This window comes from Mauremys reevesii, linkage group 3 (assembly GCF_016161935.1).
Source record: "Mauremys reevesii isolate NIE-2019 linkage group 3, ASM1616193v1, whole genome shotgun sequence".
Classification (NCBI taxonomy): domain Eukaryota; kingdom Metazoa; phylum Chordata; order Testudines; family Geoemydidae; genus Mauremys; species Mauremys reevesii.
The window spans coordinates 98,751,488-98,770,836 of record NC_052625.1 but is presented as its reverse complement, the minus strand read 5'-3'; the positions used below and the strand labels follow the sequence as shown (position 1 = coordinate 98,770,836).

Below are 19,349 nucleotides of genomic sequence, written 5' to 3'. Positions count from 1 at the left end.
GGCATGCCGCCCCAAGCGCGCGCTTGGCGTGCTGGGGTCTAGAGCCGGCCCTGCAATCACCACACCTTCCCATGGGGTCATTGCAGCAACAGCTGCAGGACCCGCTCCTGCCGGCCACCCCCACCTTGCTGTGCTCTGTGTGCTGTGGAGTGAAGGTGGCCGAGTCTCAGTGCCTCTCGCATCGTAGCACAGTGAGGTGGTGGTGACTGGCAGGAGTGGGGCATGCAGCTGCTGCTGCACTGACCCTGGGGGCAGGAGGTGGCTAGAGATGAATTGCAGGTACAGGATGTGGGGAGTGAGAAGCCCCCACAAGGCTAGGCCACAAGCATGAGATGGTGGTGTTGATACCGGTTCGGGGGATAGTGTCTGAGGCTGGGTCTGAAAATGACTCCGCATTCTTGGCTTGGGTTCGGATTGGCTATGCTCATCTTGGGCTTTAAAAAAAGGCCCTCTATATAGGACAACTACGGCCCTGCTCATATCTCCTCATCAGACCAGGGTTGTTTTATATCCAAAGAGACAAATGGCTTGATTGTTATAAAATTTTTAACCAAATATATACTTGTGTAACTGTGAGGGGGGGAAAACCAGGTATACAAGAACTAACACTTAACACCGCCCCCCTCCCCTCTCTTAACCCATGATTTTCTAGCAAATGCCTATATTGGCTGTGCCTCTTGCTAGGTCCTCTTGCAAAGAGAGGAATCTGGTTCAGCCACAGACAAAGCCACTTAAAAAAAAAAGGTGCTGGTTACACTAAATATAGAGGACCACTCCGTGTGAGGTACTAAGGACTAGCTGTTAAATCCAGCTTGCGTTTGTCCTGTCGCAGACTGAAGTAGCGTTTGTTGCAAAGAGCTTTAACCTCTGCAGGGAAGAGAACTAATCTCATATGGTCTTGCTGGGTCTGAGGAAACCAAACAGCAGTAATACCACCTCGCAACTAGAGGCTCTAGAAGCTCTGATGTGAAGTGGTTTTCCTGCCACTCATGGATTGTGGAGAATACCTTTTCCCACTGTGTTACCGATTAGGAAGAGATGTGTGTGATGAAGGGAGAATAGATGATTTGAGAGGCTCCTTGAATGTTTGTGAACATCTGAGGTGCTCGAGCCAGCTGCTCAGTAGTCACCTAGTGAAGGGTGGTTGCTGGATATCCTTGGTGGGAAAAGATCGGTTTTTGTTTTGGAATTCAGCTTCCTTCTTGAGTCACTGGAGCCTTGTTTAGGTGACTTCAGGACAACTCAAAAGCTGCCTGTTCTCACAGGTCATCACTGGGTAGAGAGCCTGCATTGAGAAATGGGCAGGATGATGCAGTGGAACTTTTTTGGGGGACTTGGTTGAGGAGGGCTTTTAAGAGGTTTGGTGGGTTTTTTATTTTTATTTTTTAAATATTTTAATTATTTTGGAAATGTGTTTATGTGGCTTTTATTGCTATACTGCACTCAACACTTTAAATACAGGGAAATACATTCAAATAAAAAATGTATGCATGACTTGTACTACGACTTGTTAATGTCTAACAACCACAGCTTCATTAGAGCCTGTTTGTCTTAGAGGGTCTCATGAAAGAATAAATGTGATGCAGTATGAAAGTACAAAGACCACTTTTTGTATGATGGAGTGTTCCCAATACACACTTTCAGGTGCACACTTGGAGTTAAATTGGAAGCTATTTCTGTCAAAATTCCTAAGGTCCTCTAAGCTGAGGCTAATAAAGCATGAGGAATTCAAACTACTGTCAAGCAGGCTGTAAAGATGCCAAGCAAGCTTAGATATGTTGGCAGGGTTTTGGTAGGAGTGGGGATAAGACTGGATGACAAACAAGACCCTGGACCTGCAAGCAGGTACAATAGATCTTAAAATGCTTTTGCATGTGCAGTTAAGCTAGAGGTAAGGCATACCTTGAACTTCAGGGCCTGAAGGATAAAAATCCCCAGTTGACAACCCTGGAGGGACAGAGATAACCCTTCCATAAAAGGAAAGGAATGGATACTTCTGTATCAATTACGGATATGCAGTTATGTCTCAAAGCAACATAAATTAAAGAGCAAAGCATAATCTCGTCATTTTACTGTTGTAGCCCTTATCTACCCCGTACTCACCTATCCATTCCATTATCCCCACAGTAAACGCCTCAAGTCAGGGACTTACTGCTTTTCTTTTTTCCTGCGAAGCTCCATGCACCCCAACTGTATAGTGCTACAGTAATATCAAGATCTTAGTATTTGGTTGTCCAAACTGAATTTAAAGCAATAATGGAAACTAGTTTGTTGCTTGCATGCCTGCATCTCTGGCAGAGCAGTGACTAGGAAGGCAACTCTCCTAATTTAATGGCTGTGCCTGCATCCGGATCCTAACTGTCTTTTCCCTATAAACTTATCTGAGAGTGTGCCAGTAGAGAGCAGAAAGCATGATGAGGTGCTCTAGCAACTTCTCTTGAACCTGCAAAGCACTTCATTGAACCAATCTTACTCAGTGCCAGACTTTATAGTTGAAGCCATCTGATCTCAAGAACTATAGAAGTGTTACCTAAGTTTTCAGTACTTAATTAGATTCAAACAAAAAATAGTATCTCTCCAAACATTTACTTTTATTCCTCAAACGCAGGGGAGGCTCTAGGCATTTTGCTGCCCCAAGCACGGCAGGCAGGCTGCCTTCGGCGGCTTGCCTGCGGAGGGTCCGCTGGTCCTGCGGCTTCGGCGGACCTCTCGCAGGCGTGCCTGCAGAGGGTCCGCTGGTCCCGCGGCTTTGGAGGGAGGTCCTCCGCAGGCAAGCCGCCGAAGGCAGCCTGCCTGCCGCCCTCACGGCGACAGGCAGAGCACCCCCCCCGCGGCTTGCCGCCCCAAGCACGCGCTTGGCGTGCTGGTGCCTGGAGCCGCCCCTGCTCAAACAAACTGATGTAAATACTTAAAGATTTGGCTGAGACACTAGAACAGGGCAAATGCTGCAAAACTGTATTCTTGAACATCTTTAGAGTCCAAAAAACTGCTTATTGAACCAAGTTTGTGTCCTTTTTTTGGTTTTGCTTTTGGCTGGTACTCATCAGTGTTTTTGCACAAACATTAGGGAAGTGGGTTTTTTTTATGCAAACACTAGTAACAGTGCATGAACAGACATTTATTATCTGCCTGTAAGTGCACATCTCCTGATTAAAGCTTCAGTCAGCCAATCAGGGAGCAGAAACAAATCATTTGACTTTGCATGGTAAATAAAAATAGGAAATCTAAGATCTAGGGTAACATTTTCAGTTGTCTGAGTGACTTGTGAGTCTGTCTCATTGACTTTCAATGAAACTTAAGCTCCTAACTCACAGCTTTTGAAAATTTTACTTGTAGTCAAAACATGGTGCAAAGAACTCATGGGCAGAAAAATGAGTACATAAATTCTTAGTGTGTTCATGGGTACCTGAATAAATAAAAAAAAAAGGTAGACTTGTTGGTTCATTACAAATATCTTGTTCACCTCAAATATTGTGAAAAGGTGGAAGGAAACCCTGTTGGAGAGAGATGAGAAAGTTAAAGCATATATCTTTTCCTTTTATTGACTAAGCTCCTTGCACAAACCTCAGCTAGTCATGGAAATGCAAACTACATAAATACAGGGACTTCTTCCCTCACCACAGACACTCAGCCATTTCTGCAGTGGCACACGCCAGTCATTGTAATGGTGCCAGCAACACTATACGATTTAAGGATTTGAAATGAGGCATATGGTATCCAGTTAAAGCAAAAAGGATATTTACGCATGCAGAAAGTGTTCTCCTACTGTAATTTGGCCACAGCAGTTCAGCTGATGCCCTTGTCCCTTACTCATGCAAAAGGATTTTTAATGGCCAAAAGTGGGCAATATGTTTGCAAACTCATCTGAAACATAGCACTTCTGATGACACGTGACGCTGCACCCCATCTTTTCCATAGTGATATGATTATAATAAGAGTATGGCATAATTATGATGTATTTTATGCAAGATAGCTCATGTAAGATCATGGAAAAGGTTATGATTTGCTGAATATGATTATCCTGTTTGTATGCATGTATCATTTTTGTATCTGAAGTTATGAATATTGACTATGAATCTCTATTTCAAATGTGGTTACAGCTGGGAGACTCCAACTGGACAAGATGTTTTCATTCTAGATAGTGGCTGGGGAAGGGTCATTAGGGAAAAACAATAGGCCTTAGGAGAAGCTTATCTCCCACCTAGGAGCCTTCCTGTGAACGCTCCAAACAGCCTGTGAGTGATGACTGCTATGACTCTACAAGGACATGTGATGAGACCACATGTCTCTAGACTCCATCTTGGCATGTCATTGTTTTTTCCACAGACTGGTCTGGGAACCAAGCTTTGGGAACAAAGGGTTCCCACCATGTGCGAAAGCGACATCATCGAGGGAGTGACACCATCTAGTGTTCTTTGCTCCCCACACAAGAAGACTCCTGGAAACACCTGGGGAGCAAAGACTGAACTGGGGGAAGTGCTGGACTCATGCTAAGGGGCTTTTGGCCTGTGAATGGAACGCCTGGGGAGTCCAAGCTGTAAGCAAGGGCAGCTTGCCCCTTCAGAATCTGCAGCCTGCTTGTATCATCTCTTTGGTTCCGAATAGCAGATTCTCACCCATCTATTTAGTATATTAAGTTTAGATTGCATTTTTGTTTATTTGCTAGGTAATGTGCTTTGATCTGTTTGCTATCACTTATAGTCACTTAAAATCTATCTTCTGTAGTTAATAAATTTGTTTTTGCTTTATCTAAACCAGTGTGTGGGAATCATAACTCAGGGGCAAGAGGCTGTTGTATATTCCTTCCCACTTTGAGGGAGGGGGCAAATTTTATGAGCTTACGCTGTACAGTTCCCTGTGCAGTGCAAGACAGTATAATTTTGGGCTAGATGGGACTCCTCTTGTAGCTAATACTTCTGCTTAACCAGTAGGAGTATGGCACATACTTTATCTACAGTACTTACTCTCTGGCAGCCAATGAACCAAGCCCGAGACAGAATCTCCACCTGTTTTCTACCATGCTGTTGGAGCAATACCCAGGGAACAACCCCACAGAAACTGTAGTATGGCTACTGTTGTAATACAGTCTAAATAACCAAGTCTGCAAGGAATCTTAATACAGGGATAGACCTTTTGCAATCCCTGGTGTCGCTCTGCAGCTGTATTGGTGTTAAGAAGTAGAAGTATTAGGTAATGATGTAAATATGTATATCTAGATATTTTTTGTGCCTCTGGTGGTAAGCTTATCATGCAGGATTGTGGAAAGTTAATTCTTGTGGCCGATTAACTGAAGAGGGTGCAGTTTCCCACCAATTTTGAGAGAGTGGGCAATAATTAATTTTATTCTACATCTCATAATACTTTAGCATTTTAAAGTCCCAGCTCCTGGGGCCATAGAATCATAGAAATATAGGACTGAAAGGGACCTCAATAGGTCATCTAGTCCGGTAGTTCTCAACCAGGGGTACAGAGAAGCCTTCCAAGGGTACAGAGAGGGCTTCCAACTCATCTAGATATTTGCTTAGTTTTACAACAGGCTACAGAAAAAACACTAGCCAAGTCAGTATGAACTAAAATGTCATACAGACAATGACTTGTTTATACTGCTCTGTATAATATACCTTGAAATATAAGTACAATATTTATATTCCAATTGACTTACTTTATAATTCTATGGTAACCATGAGAAAGTAAGCAATTTTTCAGTAATAATGTGCTGTGACATTTTTGTATATTTGTCTGATTTTGTAAGCAAGTAGTTTTTAAGGGAGGTGAAACTTGGGGTACACAAGGCAAATCAGACTCCTGGAAAGGTTGAGAGCCACAGGTCTAGTCCAGTCCCCTGCATTTAGGCAGGACTAAGTAATAATCTAGACTGTTGCTGACAGAAGTTTGCCTAACTGAGGGGTAGGCACCTATGGCACATGTGCCAAAGGCGGCGCATGAGCTGATTTTCAGTGGCACTCACGCTGCCTGGGTCCTGGCCATCAGACTGGGAGGCTCTGCACAACAAAGGGGGAAGATATAATGGAAAGCTTTGTAAACCATTCTGAAGAACGAGAAGTTGACATCAGAAAAATATTTTGTGTGACAACAGATGGTGAGTTTGCCATGGTCGGAAAACAGAAGGGATTTGTAAAGTTACTTGAAGATCAAATTGGCCGCCCAACAGTCACATTTCACTATATCAACCATCAAGAAAACCTGCATGCTAAAATTTCTAATTCAGAGCTTAATAATGTGATGAATACAGTGGTGCGAATTGTGAATTTCCTTGTTGCTCAATCTGCTTTGACTCTCAGACAGTTTCAGGCACTGCTAGAAGAGATGGACAGTGCTTGTAATGACATTCCGCTTCACAGCAACATTCGGTGGCTAAGTCGTGGCAAGATTTTGGTGCGCTTTGTAAACTGTTTTGATTCAGTCAAGGCCTTATTGTCGGAAAAAGGACAAAACTACCCTGAACTGGATGATGACAAATGTCTGTGTAAGCTCATGTTTCTAACTTATATCACCGCTCGCCTAAACGAACTCAGTCTCTGTCTCCAGGGTGCAGGGCAAATGGTTCTGGGTCTTTATGAAGCCTGGAAGGCATTTGTTGTAAAACTAGCAGTTTTTTCTTGGGATATTTGAACTTTGACTTTCTGCTACTTCCAACACATAAAAGAGCTATTGACACGTTGCATTGTCAGTGTCGATGAGATTGGAATGTACATGCAAGAACTGGAATCAGAATTTTCTGACAGGTTTCAAGATTTCCAGCGATTTGGCCCAATGCTTTCTTTTCTAATTCACCTGAAAAGTTCAATGAAAGCAACTTGGATTTGTCTGTATTTCAGTGGATGGGTGTTGAAGATTTCAAAATGCAGCTTATTCAGTTCAAAAGCTCAGAATTGTGAGCATCAAAGTTTGGAGATCTGCGGAGATCATGGGGCCTCTATTCTGACCGGCTGGACATCCCTGCTAGTGAAATTTAACTGTTTTGAAGAAAATTGCATTTGCAGTGCTTTCAACATTTGGATCCACATACCTGTATGAACAGGTATTTTCATACATGAAATCTGTCCTCTGTCCTTCGCCAAGCTGGTTAACAACTGATCCCTCAGAAGCCTGTGTGCAGCTTAAAGTATCCAAATACATGCCAGACACTGGAAAACTCAGCAAGGAAAAGCAAGGGCAAGGATCACACTAAATTGATAAGATCTGCATTTTAATTTAATTTTAAATGGAGCTTCTTAAACATTTTTAAAAACCTTATTTACTTTACATACAACAATAGTTTAGTTCTATATTATAGACTTTTAGAAAGAGATCTTCTAAAAATGTTAAAATGTATTACTGGCACCCGAAACCTTAAATTAGAGTGAATAAATGAAGACTCGGCACACCGCTTCTGAAAGGTTGCCGACCCTCAGCCTAACCTGTTCTTAAAAGCCTGCAATGATGGAGATTCTACAACCTCCCTAGGTAATTTGTTCCAGTGCTTAACTACCCTGACATTTAAAAAGCTTTTCCTGATATCTAAACAAAATTTTCCTTGGGTGAATCTAAGTTTTTAAATAGAAAAATAAATTTTACATTTAAATAGTCTTAGAATCTAGTTAATCTTCAGGACTGATGTTTTCAAGCTTTTACAATCTTGAGTTTTTTAAAAAAACAAGCCCAGCTCTATTTTATTATACTAGTGGAGTCTGAATCAAGACTTCCAAGCACTTGAGGCTAGCAGCATTGCAACATCCTTATGAAAAAGCTTGAGCATTATGAAAACGGGCCAGATCAGGAACCTGACACTTAGACTCTTCTATGGACTGTGACCACTTAGGGTGTTTTTTGTTTTTGTTTTGTGGAACATGAAGTGGCACAATGCTTCAAATGAAAACGTAGCTATCTGTGAGGCTTATTAATATAGTTTAAATCCATATTCCATATACATAGTATATTTTACTATGTATAAACTGAATGTCAGATCAAGATAGAAGGAACAGTCCATATTTTGTATTGCCCAAATTCTGAGAAACTTTAGTTGCACTGAAGATTTGCTTCTGCATCTGTTACAAGGCATCCTCTGAAATCTGCCCCACCTTTCTTTCCATAAATAACTTCTCTTCATCTTGGGGAATCTCTTTATACTCACACAAGCATTTGTATAGTTAACTTGCATTTCCCTTCTCCCTTTCAACTGGCTAAGACAACTGCTCTCACTTCTGTTGCCCTCCCCCCCCCCCCCGCCACTAAGCACCCATTGCAAAGTGCTGTACTTGTCAGCTGTATTCTTACTGGCATAAGACTTAAGTATCTGACTTATATTTAGCATTTGGATAACCTGTAACCTAGATAATGAGTTTGTCCAGGGGAAATTGGGGGTGTGCTTTCTATAAGGTTTCTGGTCTGTAGTCTTGTAACTGAATAAAAAAGACAAAGATGCAGTGGCATCAAAAAAGACAGCAGCTGTTCCTCTGTGCCATGTCTATGTAGATTAACCTTATTTCCCCTGTGGGGATGTGTTCAGTGAAGCGGGGTGCGGGGGCGGGGGGAGATAGGTGGAAATCTTTGTTCCATAGTCCTTACATAGTCCTTACTGTTCCCCATCCTCCTCCATAAAGAATCGCCACAAAGGGGCTTTCAAAATAGTTGCCTTAAGGCATATTATTTCCATCACTACCCATACATCTCCCCCACTCAACTAAAATAAGAGCAAAGCCCTTCAAAAGAAAAGTGTTGCTTTGGAGCCCCAGATCTTTGAGGAGAGCTATTAGAGGGTATTTACAGCCTTTTTCTGTAAAACTGTAGTGTACACAGTGTTCATTGCCAAATGGAATCTAAATTTCAGAACAGAACTTGTAACAGCATTAATGCTTCTCCTAACTTATCTCCTTTTTAATCACAGAAACCCTATAAGGATACGACATGGTGTGTCAGTGCTAATTCATAACAAGGAACAATGGTCTACAAATATCTGAATAAGAAAGTGGGTCTGTTCTTTAGGGTTGCCAGTTTTGGTTGGATGTATTCCTGGAGGTTTCATCACAACATAATTTTAAATTAAAGATTAGTCTCTAATTCCTGGAGACTCCAGGACAATCCTGGAGGTTTGGCAACCTTAGCTCAGATTATCTGAAGTGGAGGAACTAGATTTAAGGGAAATGAATGACATATTTGCATACTCTACCCACACTTACGGAAAGGATTATCACTGGTTATTAATTACTTAATGTGTTCTCAGCTGAAATAAACATGAATTTTATAATGAATTCTGTGTGTTGTGTAATCAAGGCCCTGCAGGTGTATTTTCTATTCTAATTCTAAAAACAGATTGTGTGAATTTTGGCTTTATAAAACATGTTGTGCTCCTGTTGATGTGTGTGAGGAATATAGATTTAGGGATATTGAGATCAGGTTTTTAAGCTTGTCCATGAGATCTTTGCAAACTGCTGGTTATTGCCATCTTGTAACTCTTTCCAGGTAAAGAATTCTCAGGCTGCAACTGAGTAGGGGTGTGCTAAATGCACAAAAAGGCATTTAAGATACACTGACTGCCTAATTTGAGGCACTCTTCCAGATCTTGCTGGCCTCATTTTTCTGGGCTTATGCTGTATGTGGTATGCAGGTCCTGTCTCGTGTTACAAGAAATATAACTGAAATTCCTCTTCTGTTTTTTAAAAAAATTGCATGTCTGAATTTACTTGTAATGCTTTATGTGACAGCATTTACAACAAAGTTCAAAAGATTTTTTTCCAGAACTGAAAGAGTGAAATTGCCTATTCCCAATCAAATCTGTTTAACAACTTCAATTGAAATTGTGTCAGTGGAATCCAGGTCCTGTTGACAGCCATTTAAAAACTTTATTTCTTTACAAGAAAACGTTTTTGTAGGTGTAGAGTTAAGGGATCTAACTAGTTTTTTTTTCATGTAATCTTTCATCACTCAATATTGCCCTACCAGACCTGCGCTGTCATCTCTTAAATCAATGGGGTGCATGGATTAAGTCAAACGCCTTACAAAAGTCCAAGTTATATTATATCTACAGAGTTATCTTTATCAACCTCATTTATTTCTTCAGAGAATGAAATTGGGCTTGTTTGACAAGACCTATTTTCCATAAAATCATGCTGATAGGCATTAATTATATTGCGACCCTTAATTCAATTGAATTTCTTAGTAGCTTTTCCAACATAAGAATAGTCATCCTGGGTCTGACCAAAGGTCCGTCTAGCCCAGTGTCATGTCTTCCGATAGTGGCCAATGCCAGGTGCCCCAGAGGGAATAAACAGAACAGGAAATCATCAAGTGATCCATTGCCTGTCGCCTATTCCCAGCTTCTGGCAAACGGAGGCTAGGGACGCCATCCTTGCCCAACCTGGCTAATAGCCATTGATGGACCTATCCTCCATGAATTTACCTAGTTCTTTTTTTGAACCCTGTTATAGTCTTGGCCTTCACAGTATCCTCTGGCAAAGAGTTCCACAGATTGACTGTGTATTAGATGAAGAAATACTTCCTTTTGTTTTGTATCAGAGGGGTAGCCGTGTTAGTCTGGATCTGTAAAAGCAACAAAGAATCCTGTGGCACCTTATAGACTAACAGACGTTCTGCAGCATGAGCTTTCGTGGGTGAATACCCACTTCTTCAGATGCAAGTGGTGGAAATTTCCAGGGGCAGGTTTATATATGCAAGCAAGAAGCAAGCTAGAGATAACGAGGTTAGTTCAATCAGGGAGGATGAGGCCCTGTTCTAGCAGTTGAGGTGTGAAAACCAAGTGAGGAGAAACTGGTTCTGTAATTGGCAAGCCATTCACAGTCTTTGTTTAATCCTGAGCTGATGGTGTCAAATTTGCAGATGAACTGGAGCTCAGCAGTTTCTCTTTGAAGTCTGGTCCTGAAGTTTTTTTGCTGCAGGATGGCCACCTTAAGATCTGCTATTGTGTGGCCAGGGAGGTTGAAGTGTTCTCCTACAGGTTTTTGTATATTGCCATTCCTAATATCTGATTTGTGTCCATTTATCCTTTTCCTTAGAGACTGTCATTGGTCCCTAGGTAACCACCAACTTCAAAATCAGTGATTAATTCATCTTTGTCTATCTGAATGAGGTCTATAATAGAGTTACCTCATATTGGGCGAAATATCTCGTTAGAAAATTCTTATTTTTAGAAACTCATAAGTCTTACTACTGGCTGCATGAGACCCTCCAACATGTCTCCCAAAGTGAAGAGTGTGAGAGTTTAAGAATTGGGGTTATAACAGGAAATTGGCTTAAACCTTAACCATAGATTAACTACCACTATTTGTAATCAAACTTCTGAAGTATGTTAACAAACTACATTTCCTTGCCTGTTGTCTACAAAGAATTCGTGTGACTTAACATGTAACACCTGACATCGGAATAGAATCTAGATATGCAATATGGTAGCTCAAAGTCGCTGCCAAACCTTGATGTTTGGGGGAGGGATGGTGAGGAAGGTCTGCAGCTAGGGTCCTTGATTTCAAAAGGGAAAACTTTTTAAAGAAAATTAAGGGAATTAGTTAGGGAAGGGGACTGGACTGAAGAACTCAAGGAGGTGGATGTGGATGTGCTTGCTTGAAATACACTGTGTGGTCGGTCTGTTTGGGGGCCCATATACTGACCGTGTGGGTGCTGAGCCTAGCAGCCTGCTAGGCAAGGCTGAGAGCTTCTAAACGAGGCTTTGATCTCTAAGCCCTCTAGCACCCATCAACCCTTCAGGGCCACCCAGAGGTGGGGGCAAGTGGGGCAATTTGCCCCGGGCCCTGGGGCCCCCACGAGAGTTTTTCGGGGCCCCTGGAGCGGGGTCCTTCACTCGCTCCGGGGGCCCTGGAAAACTCTCGCGGGGCCCAGGCCCCCGGAGCTGCTTCTGCTCTGGGTCTTCGGCGGCGGGGGGGGGGGGGTCCTTCCACTCCGGGACCCGCCACCGAAGTGCCCCGAAGACCAGCGGCGGGGGGTCCTTCCACCCCGGGACCCACTGCCGAAATGCCGGGTCTTCAGCAGCAATTCCACCGAAGACCCCAGGCCCCCTGAATCCTCTGGGTGGCCCTGCAACCCTTAACCGGGAGGAGGGGCTACTCAGGAAGACCAGGGCTTTAAAAAGCCTGCTCCTAAGTGACCAGAGGAGTGGCTAACGGGAGTTTTCTGAGGGAGTTTACAGAGGGGGTTTGTATGTGTGGCTAGATACACTTAACATTAGTTAAACTTAAACCAAAAACACCTCCTGTAAAAACAAAACAGCAGCAACAAAAGAACGAGCTTCAGGAGTAAAAAGAGAATGCAGGCAGAAGTCCAGCAACAGAGTAGGGACTATCCAATTTATTGCACCCCATGCAGCTTGTATGATTATCTGCCCTATGAGTGGGTGGTGTCTGTGTGCATTCAGTGCAAGGAGCTCCTGGCCTTCAGAGACTGTGTACAGATTTTGCAGACTGGAGTGGCTGAACTGGAGGAGCTTAGGGAGACAGAGGTACATAGATGAGACTTTCCAGGATACAGTAGAACGGTCCAACCCCCGGTCTGACAGCCTCTCTGCTGTTGAGGAGGATGAAAGTCTCAGGGAAGGAGAACATCCAACTGGAGCAGAGGGAAACTTTCCCGTAGTTGGGACTCTCCTTCCAGATGATGTCGTGATATCTTCTCGCACTGAGGATGCCTCTCCGGGGCAGAGAACTCCAGTTATTAGGAAGAGACAGGTAATAGTTTTCGGGGATTCAATCATTAGAAACATAGATAGCTGGGTTTGTGATGACCGGGAGAACTACATGCTGACTTGCCTGCCTGGTGCAAAGCTTGCGGATCTCTTGAGACATCTAGATAGACTGATGTGTAGTGCTGGGAAGGAGCCGGTGGTCATAGATTCATAGACTCTAGGACTGGAAGGGACCATCGAGTCCAGTCCCCTGCCCTCATGGCAGGACCAAATACAGTCTAGACCATCCCGGATAGACATTTATCTAACCTACTCTTAAATATCTCCAGAGATGGAGATTCCACAACCTCTCTAGGCAATTTATTCCAGTGTTTAACCACCCTGACAGTTAGGAACTTTTTCCTAATGTCAAACCTAAACCTCCCTTGCCGCAGTTTAAGCCCACTGCTTCTTGTTCTATCCTTAGAGGCTAAGGTGAACGAGTTTTCTCCCTCCTCCTGATGACACTCTTTTAGATACCTGAAACCTGCTATCATGTAGGTACTAGTGACATAGAAAAGGATATGAGAGAGGTCCTGGAGGCCAAATTTAGGCTGCTAGGTAAGAGATTGAAGTCCAGGACCTCCAGGGTAGCATTCTCTGAAATGTTTCCAGTTCCACATGCTGGGCCAGTTAGACAGAACTGCAGGGTCTCAATGCGTGGATGAGATGATGGTGTAGGGAGGAGGGGTTTAGATTTATTAGGAACTGGAGAAACTTTTGGGAAATGGGGAGCCTATACAGGAAGGATGGGCTCCACCTAAACCAAAATGATGGAATCAGATTGCTGGCACTTAGCTTAAAAACTGCTCTACAACCTTTTTAATGTTAAGGGCTGGGGGAAAGCTGACAGGTGCACAGGAACACATTGTTCGGACAGAGACATCCCTTAGGGAAGATCTACTAATGGAGATTCTCTATGTCCTAGTAAGGAGGAGAGGATGGAAGAATATAAAATACTGGTAGGATCTGATGAGAAACCGTCAAATGGAAAAAAAAATCCCATTCAATTACATCATGTAATGGCAGACAGCTAAAAAGTGACAAGTTTTAAAAGTGTTTATATACCAATGCTAGAAGTCTAAATAAGATAGGTGAACTAGAGTGCCTCGTATTAAATGAGGATATTGATATAATAGACATCACAGAAACTTGGTGGAATGAGGATAACCAATGGGACACAGTAATACCAGGGTACAAAATATATCGGAAGGACAAAACATGTCGTGCTGGTTGGGGGAGTGGCACTATATGTGAAAGAAAGCATAGAATCAAATGAAATAAAAATCTTAAATGAACCAAACTGTACCATAGAATCTCTATGGATAGTAATTCCATGCTTTAATAGTAAGAATATAGCAGAAGGAATATACTACCGATCCTCTGACCAGGATGGTGATAGTGACTGTGAAATGCTCAGGGAGATTAGAGAGGCTATAATAATAATAATAATTAATAATTTATAATAATAAAGGCTATTAAAATAAACTCAATAATAATGGGGGATTTCAACGATCTCCATATTGGCTGGGTACATGTCACCTCAGGACTGGATGCAGAGAGAGAGTTTCTTGACACCTTAAATGACTGCCTCTTGGAGCAGCTAGTCCTGGAACCCACAAGAGGAGAGGCAATTCTTGACTTAGTCCTAAGTGAAGCACAGGATCTGCTCCAAGAGGTGACTGTAGCTGGACCCCTTGGTAATAGTGACCATATTATAATTAAATTTAACATCCTTCTGGCAGGGAAAGCACCACAGTAGCCCAACACTGTGGCATTTAATTTCAGAAAGGGGAACTATGCAAAAATGAGGCGGTTAGTTAAACAGAAATTAAAAGGTTTCAGAGTAGCAGCCGTGTTAGTCTGTATCCGAAGAAGTGAGCTAAGCTCATGCTTAAATAAATTTGTTAGTCTTTAAGGTGCCACAAGTACTCCTGTTTTTTTTGAGAAATTAAAAGGTACAGCGCCAAAAGTAAAATCCCTGTAAGCTGCATGGAAAGTTTTTAAAGACACCATAATAGAAGCTCAACTTAAACGTATACCTCAAATTAAAAAACATAATAAGAGAACCAAAAAAAGAGCTACGAGGCTAAACAACAAAGTAAAAGAAGCAGTGAGAGGCAAAAAGGCATCCTTTAAAAAGTGGAAGTTAAACCCTAGCGAGGAAAATAGAAAGGAGCATAAACTCTGGCAAATGAAGTGTAAAAATATAATTAGGAAGGCCAAAAAGGAATTTGAAGAACAGCTAGCCAAAGACTCAAAAAGTAATAGCAAAATGTTTTTTAAGTACATCAGAAGCACGAAGCTTGCTAAACAACTAGTGGGGCCACTGGACGATTGAGATGTTAAAGGAGCACTCAAGGATGATAAGGCTATTAGAGAAACTAAATGAATACTTTGCATTGGTGTTCACAGCTGAGGATGTGAGGAAGATTCCCAAGCCTGAGCCATTCTTTTTAGGTGACAAATCTGAGGAACTGTCCGAGATTGAGGTGTCATTACAGGAGGTTTGGGGACAAATTAATAAACTAAACAGTAATAAGTCACCAGGACCAATGGTATTCACCCAAGAGTTCTGAAGGAACACAAATGTGAAATTGCAGAACTACTAACTGTAGTCTGTAACCTATCATTTAAATCAGCTTCTGTACCAAATGACTGGAGGATAGCTAATGTGATGCCAGTTTTTAAAAAGGGGCCCCAAGGTGATCCCAGCAAACATAGGTCAGTAAACCCATCTTCAATACCGGGCAAACTGGCTGAAACTATAGTAAAGAACAAAATTGGCAGATGCACAGATGATTTGTGGGGGAAGAGTCAACATGTTTTTTGTAAACGGAAATCATGCCTCAGCAATCTACTAGAATTCTTTAAGGGGTCAACAAGCATGTGGACAAGGGGGATCCAGTGGATAACCTGTCATGGGATAAGAGGGAAGGCCCTCTCACGGATTGGTAACTGGTTCAGAGATAAGAAATAAAGGGTAGGAATAAATGGTCAGTTTTCAGAATGGAGAAAAGTAAATAGTGGTGTCCCCCAGGGGCCTGTACTGGGATCAGTCCTATTCAACATATTCATAAATGATCTGGAAAAAGGGGTAAACAGCGAGATGGCAAAATCTGCAGATGATACAAAGCTACTCAGGATAGTTAAGTCCCAGGCAGACTGTGAAAAGCTACAAAAGGATCTCTCAAAACTGGGTGACTAGGCAACAAAATAGCAGATAAAATCCAATGCTGATAAATGCAAAGTAATGCACATTGGAAAACATAATCCCAACATAAATTAGCTGTTACCGCTCAAGAAAGAGATCTTGGTGTCATAGTGGATAGTTCTCTGAAAACATCCACTCAATGTGCAGCGGCAGTCAAAAAAATGAACAGAATGTTGGGAATCATTAAGAAAGGGATAGATAATAATAAGACAGAAATATCATATTGCCTCTGTATAAATCCATGGTACACCCACATCTTGAATACTGTGTGCAGATGTGGTCGCCCCATCTCAAAAAAGATATATTGGAATTGGAAAAGGTTCAGAAAAGGGCAACAAAAATGATTAGGGGTATGGAACGGCTTCCGTATGAGAAGAGATTAATAAGACTGACTCTTCAGTTTGGAAAAGAGATGACTAAGGGGGAATATGATTGGGGTCTATAAAATCATGACTGGTGTGGAGAAAGTAAATAAGGAAGTGCTATTTACTCCTTCTCATAACACAAGAACTAGAGGTCACCAAATTAAATTAATAGGTAGCAGGTTTAAAAGAAACAAAATGAAGGATTTCTTCACACAACACACAGTCAACCTGTGGAACTCTTTATCAGAGGATGTTGTGAAGGCCAAGACTATAACAGGATTAAAAAAAACCCTAGATTAAATTCATGGAGAATAGGTCCATCAATGGCTATTAGCCAGGATAGGCAGGGATGGTGTCTCTAGCCTCTATCTGCCAGAAGCTGGGAATGAACGACAGGGGATGAATACCAGTTCTGTTCAGTCCCTCTGGGGTACCTGGCATTGACAACTGACAGAAGACAGGATACTGAGCTAGATGGACCTTTGGTCAAACCCACTATGGCCGCTGTTATGTTTAACTTTAGAATTCTGACTTCAATTGAATGGTGGTTTTTTAGTCCACACAATACTTTCAAAGTACCTTTTTTTTTTTTAACCCTTCTTACACTTAATTTGTACCCAGTTTTGGGGAAGAGGTTGGTGGTTTTGTGAGTGTGCATGCACACAGTATTTTAGGGAAAAAAGTAACTTCCAGTTGAAAATATTTTTGATTTTACTCAGTGAACATCCACGCCTAACTACTGCTTGAAGTGTCTGCTGCAAAGCAGTGCATTTGCTAATAATGCAAGTGACTTGCATTCCAGATCCATATTGATATTATCTAACAATCTACAGTTCTACACTAGGATGTTTCTGTGACATTTCTACTTTTTTCAAAAGGAAAAAACATCCATCCACATCCCTCACGAAATAACAAAATGCAAACTTAGCTTAAAGGAGAAGCTTAAGTCTCTGTCCTAGTTGGTGTTTTGTTTGCTGGTGGAATCTGTGATCTGGCTAGTTATTTTGATGGTAAGAGTAAAATGAATCTTGACTGCTAATGTCAAGATACTTGTAAGTACAGAGGAACAGCTTGGACATTATATTTGGTTGGACAGTTAAAATGCTCAACAGAATTTTTTTTACGTAATTTAAATGCAGTAAGCAGGGATATCTAAATTTAGCAAAAATGCTTTCTATTGGAGAGACTGAAGAAGCATGTAGTACTTCAAAATTTATATATTGCTGCTCATGTTTCCTAAAACTAGTGGGCAGAAAGATCCAATTTCTGAATAGCTTTGTCTCACATGTAACATCTGTCTGATTTCAGTGGTGATGCAAAAGCTCTGGGATATCAATTGAATATAAAAATCTTCCGGGGAAGGACTTTGTGCATGAGATTTCTCATTTCTTCATTGTGGGCACTAGAAATATGAACTTTTCAGCTGGGGACTTGGCTGTCACTTTGTGCTAACAGTGAATGAACATGACTTTCCATAACTGAAATGAGGGGAACAGCCAAAAGGCCAATCCAGAGTATAATTTTCAAAGCAATTCTTTTGCTTCTTTATCCTTTCCCCCACACTGAACACTTCATTGGCTCCAATCCAAGGAGGGCTATATGACGCACTTCTTGAAGTAGGTAATACTGTTCCTGAAATTATCAGAAGAGTTGATTAAGAGAAATCTTCCTTCCTATACTAGCGAGGCCTAAGCATGCTGTGAGTGACCTCTCTCGGCCTAGGAATGAAGAACCAACCTGGTGTCTCTAATTGATTTTTTTTTCTCCTCTGACCCCCAGCAGATGGTAATGCACATACTATTGCTAGACTGCCAGCTCAGCTTTTAGGTCGAAGGACAACGTAATGCACTCAACCTGATTTTTCATTTTGCAGGAAGAAGAGATGCCAGATGTAGAAATTGACATTGATGACCTTCTTGATGCAACTAATGAAGAGGAGAGAGCTACCAAATTACAGGTAAAATATTTTTCCTAAAGTAAACTTGAAGATGGCTGACTTAACATATCAGAGTCACTATATCTTAATTCTGAATGACTCCGTTCTGCTGGAAGCCTTAGAATGAGTATTTCCTAAATTTGAGAAAAGGGAATTTAATGTAACCTATCTAGGACTACTGTCTGAATGTAAACAGATTCCCTAGCATCTGTAAACAGATTCCCTTCGCAAACTCCTTGAATGAGGATGACAATAGTGAAAATACAAGGTCCAGTACACCAGTGAGAGGGATAATTATTCTGAGAAGTAGTAGAGCACCTTAACTTTTGTCCAAGTGTCGTTTGTATTGTAAATATGAAGAGGAAAAAACCCATGAGTAACTTTAAGAACCTCAGAAATCAGTGGATCTTCTGGTCATGACAGTGTTGGTGTTATTCCCTATTAATGCATGTATACTGATCCCAGTGGTCTTCATTACATTACTAATCTTTTCCTAGCCATGAAAAAATAACTACAACTTCTATTGAAATGTGAAAGCAACAAAGAATCCTGTGGCACCTTATAGACTAACAGACGTTTTGCAGCATGAGCTTTCGTGGGTGAATACCCACTTCTTCAGATGCAAGCTTTTACAGATCCAGACTAACACGGCTACCCCTCTGATATTGAAATGTGCAATTTTTTGAGCGTAAAAACATAACACATTGGTAGCCATTCATGGCTCTATCTAAAAATGTTCAGAAAAGATCAAGATAGTCAACAACAATAAATAACAGAACAGGGAAATCCAAAGTATGTCAGCTGAATTAGGCAATGACAGTAGACTTGTTCTAATACTATAATCTTGTTTGAGGTAAATGTTAATGAAATGGAGCGGGGGAGGGAAGAGAGGGGAGAAAGGAAGAATAATTGTGTGTCTGGAAATGACACTTCAAGCCAATGCGGGACTTGCAATAAAATAGGCAATAGTTAAGATAGATGAGAGGAAATGGAACAAGATCTAGTATACAGACATTCATCCCAGTTCACATGTTATGAACCCAGTTAGTGATGCCCTAGTGAAAAGTTCCCAGTAAAAAGTTACTTGAATCTTGGGCTGTGTTGGGGGTAGTGTTTGTATGCATGAAATCTTAGCTTCTCCTCCTC

General features: G+C 41.6%; 1 protein-coding gene across 1 annotated transcript in view; it reads left to right on the top strand.

Annotated features, from left to right (window-relative positions):
* The window catches only part of PPP1R14C (protein phosphatase 1 regulatory inhibitor subunit 14C), a 65,366-nt gene that overhangs the window by 33,603 nt on the left and 12,414 nt on the right, over positions 1–19,349 (top strand). Inside the window, exon 2 of the mRNA XM_039531531.1 lies at positions 18,141–18,224. Within this exon, the coding sequence (XP_039387465.1) occupies positions 18,141–18,224 (84 nt within the window). The remainder of the gene's footprint in view (positions 1–18,140; positions 18,225–19,349) is intronic.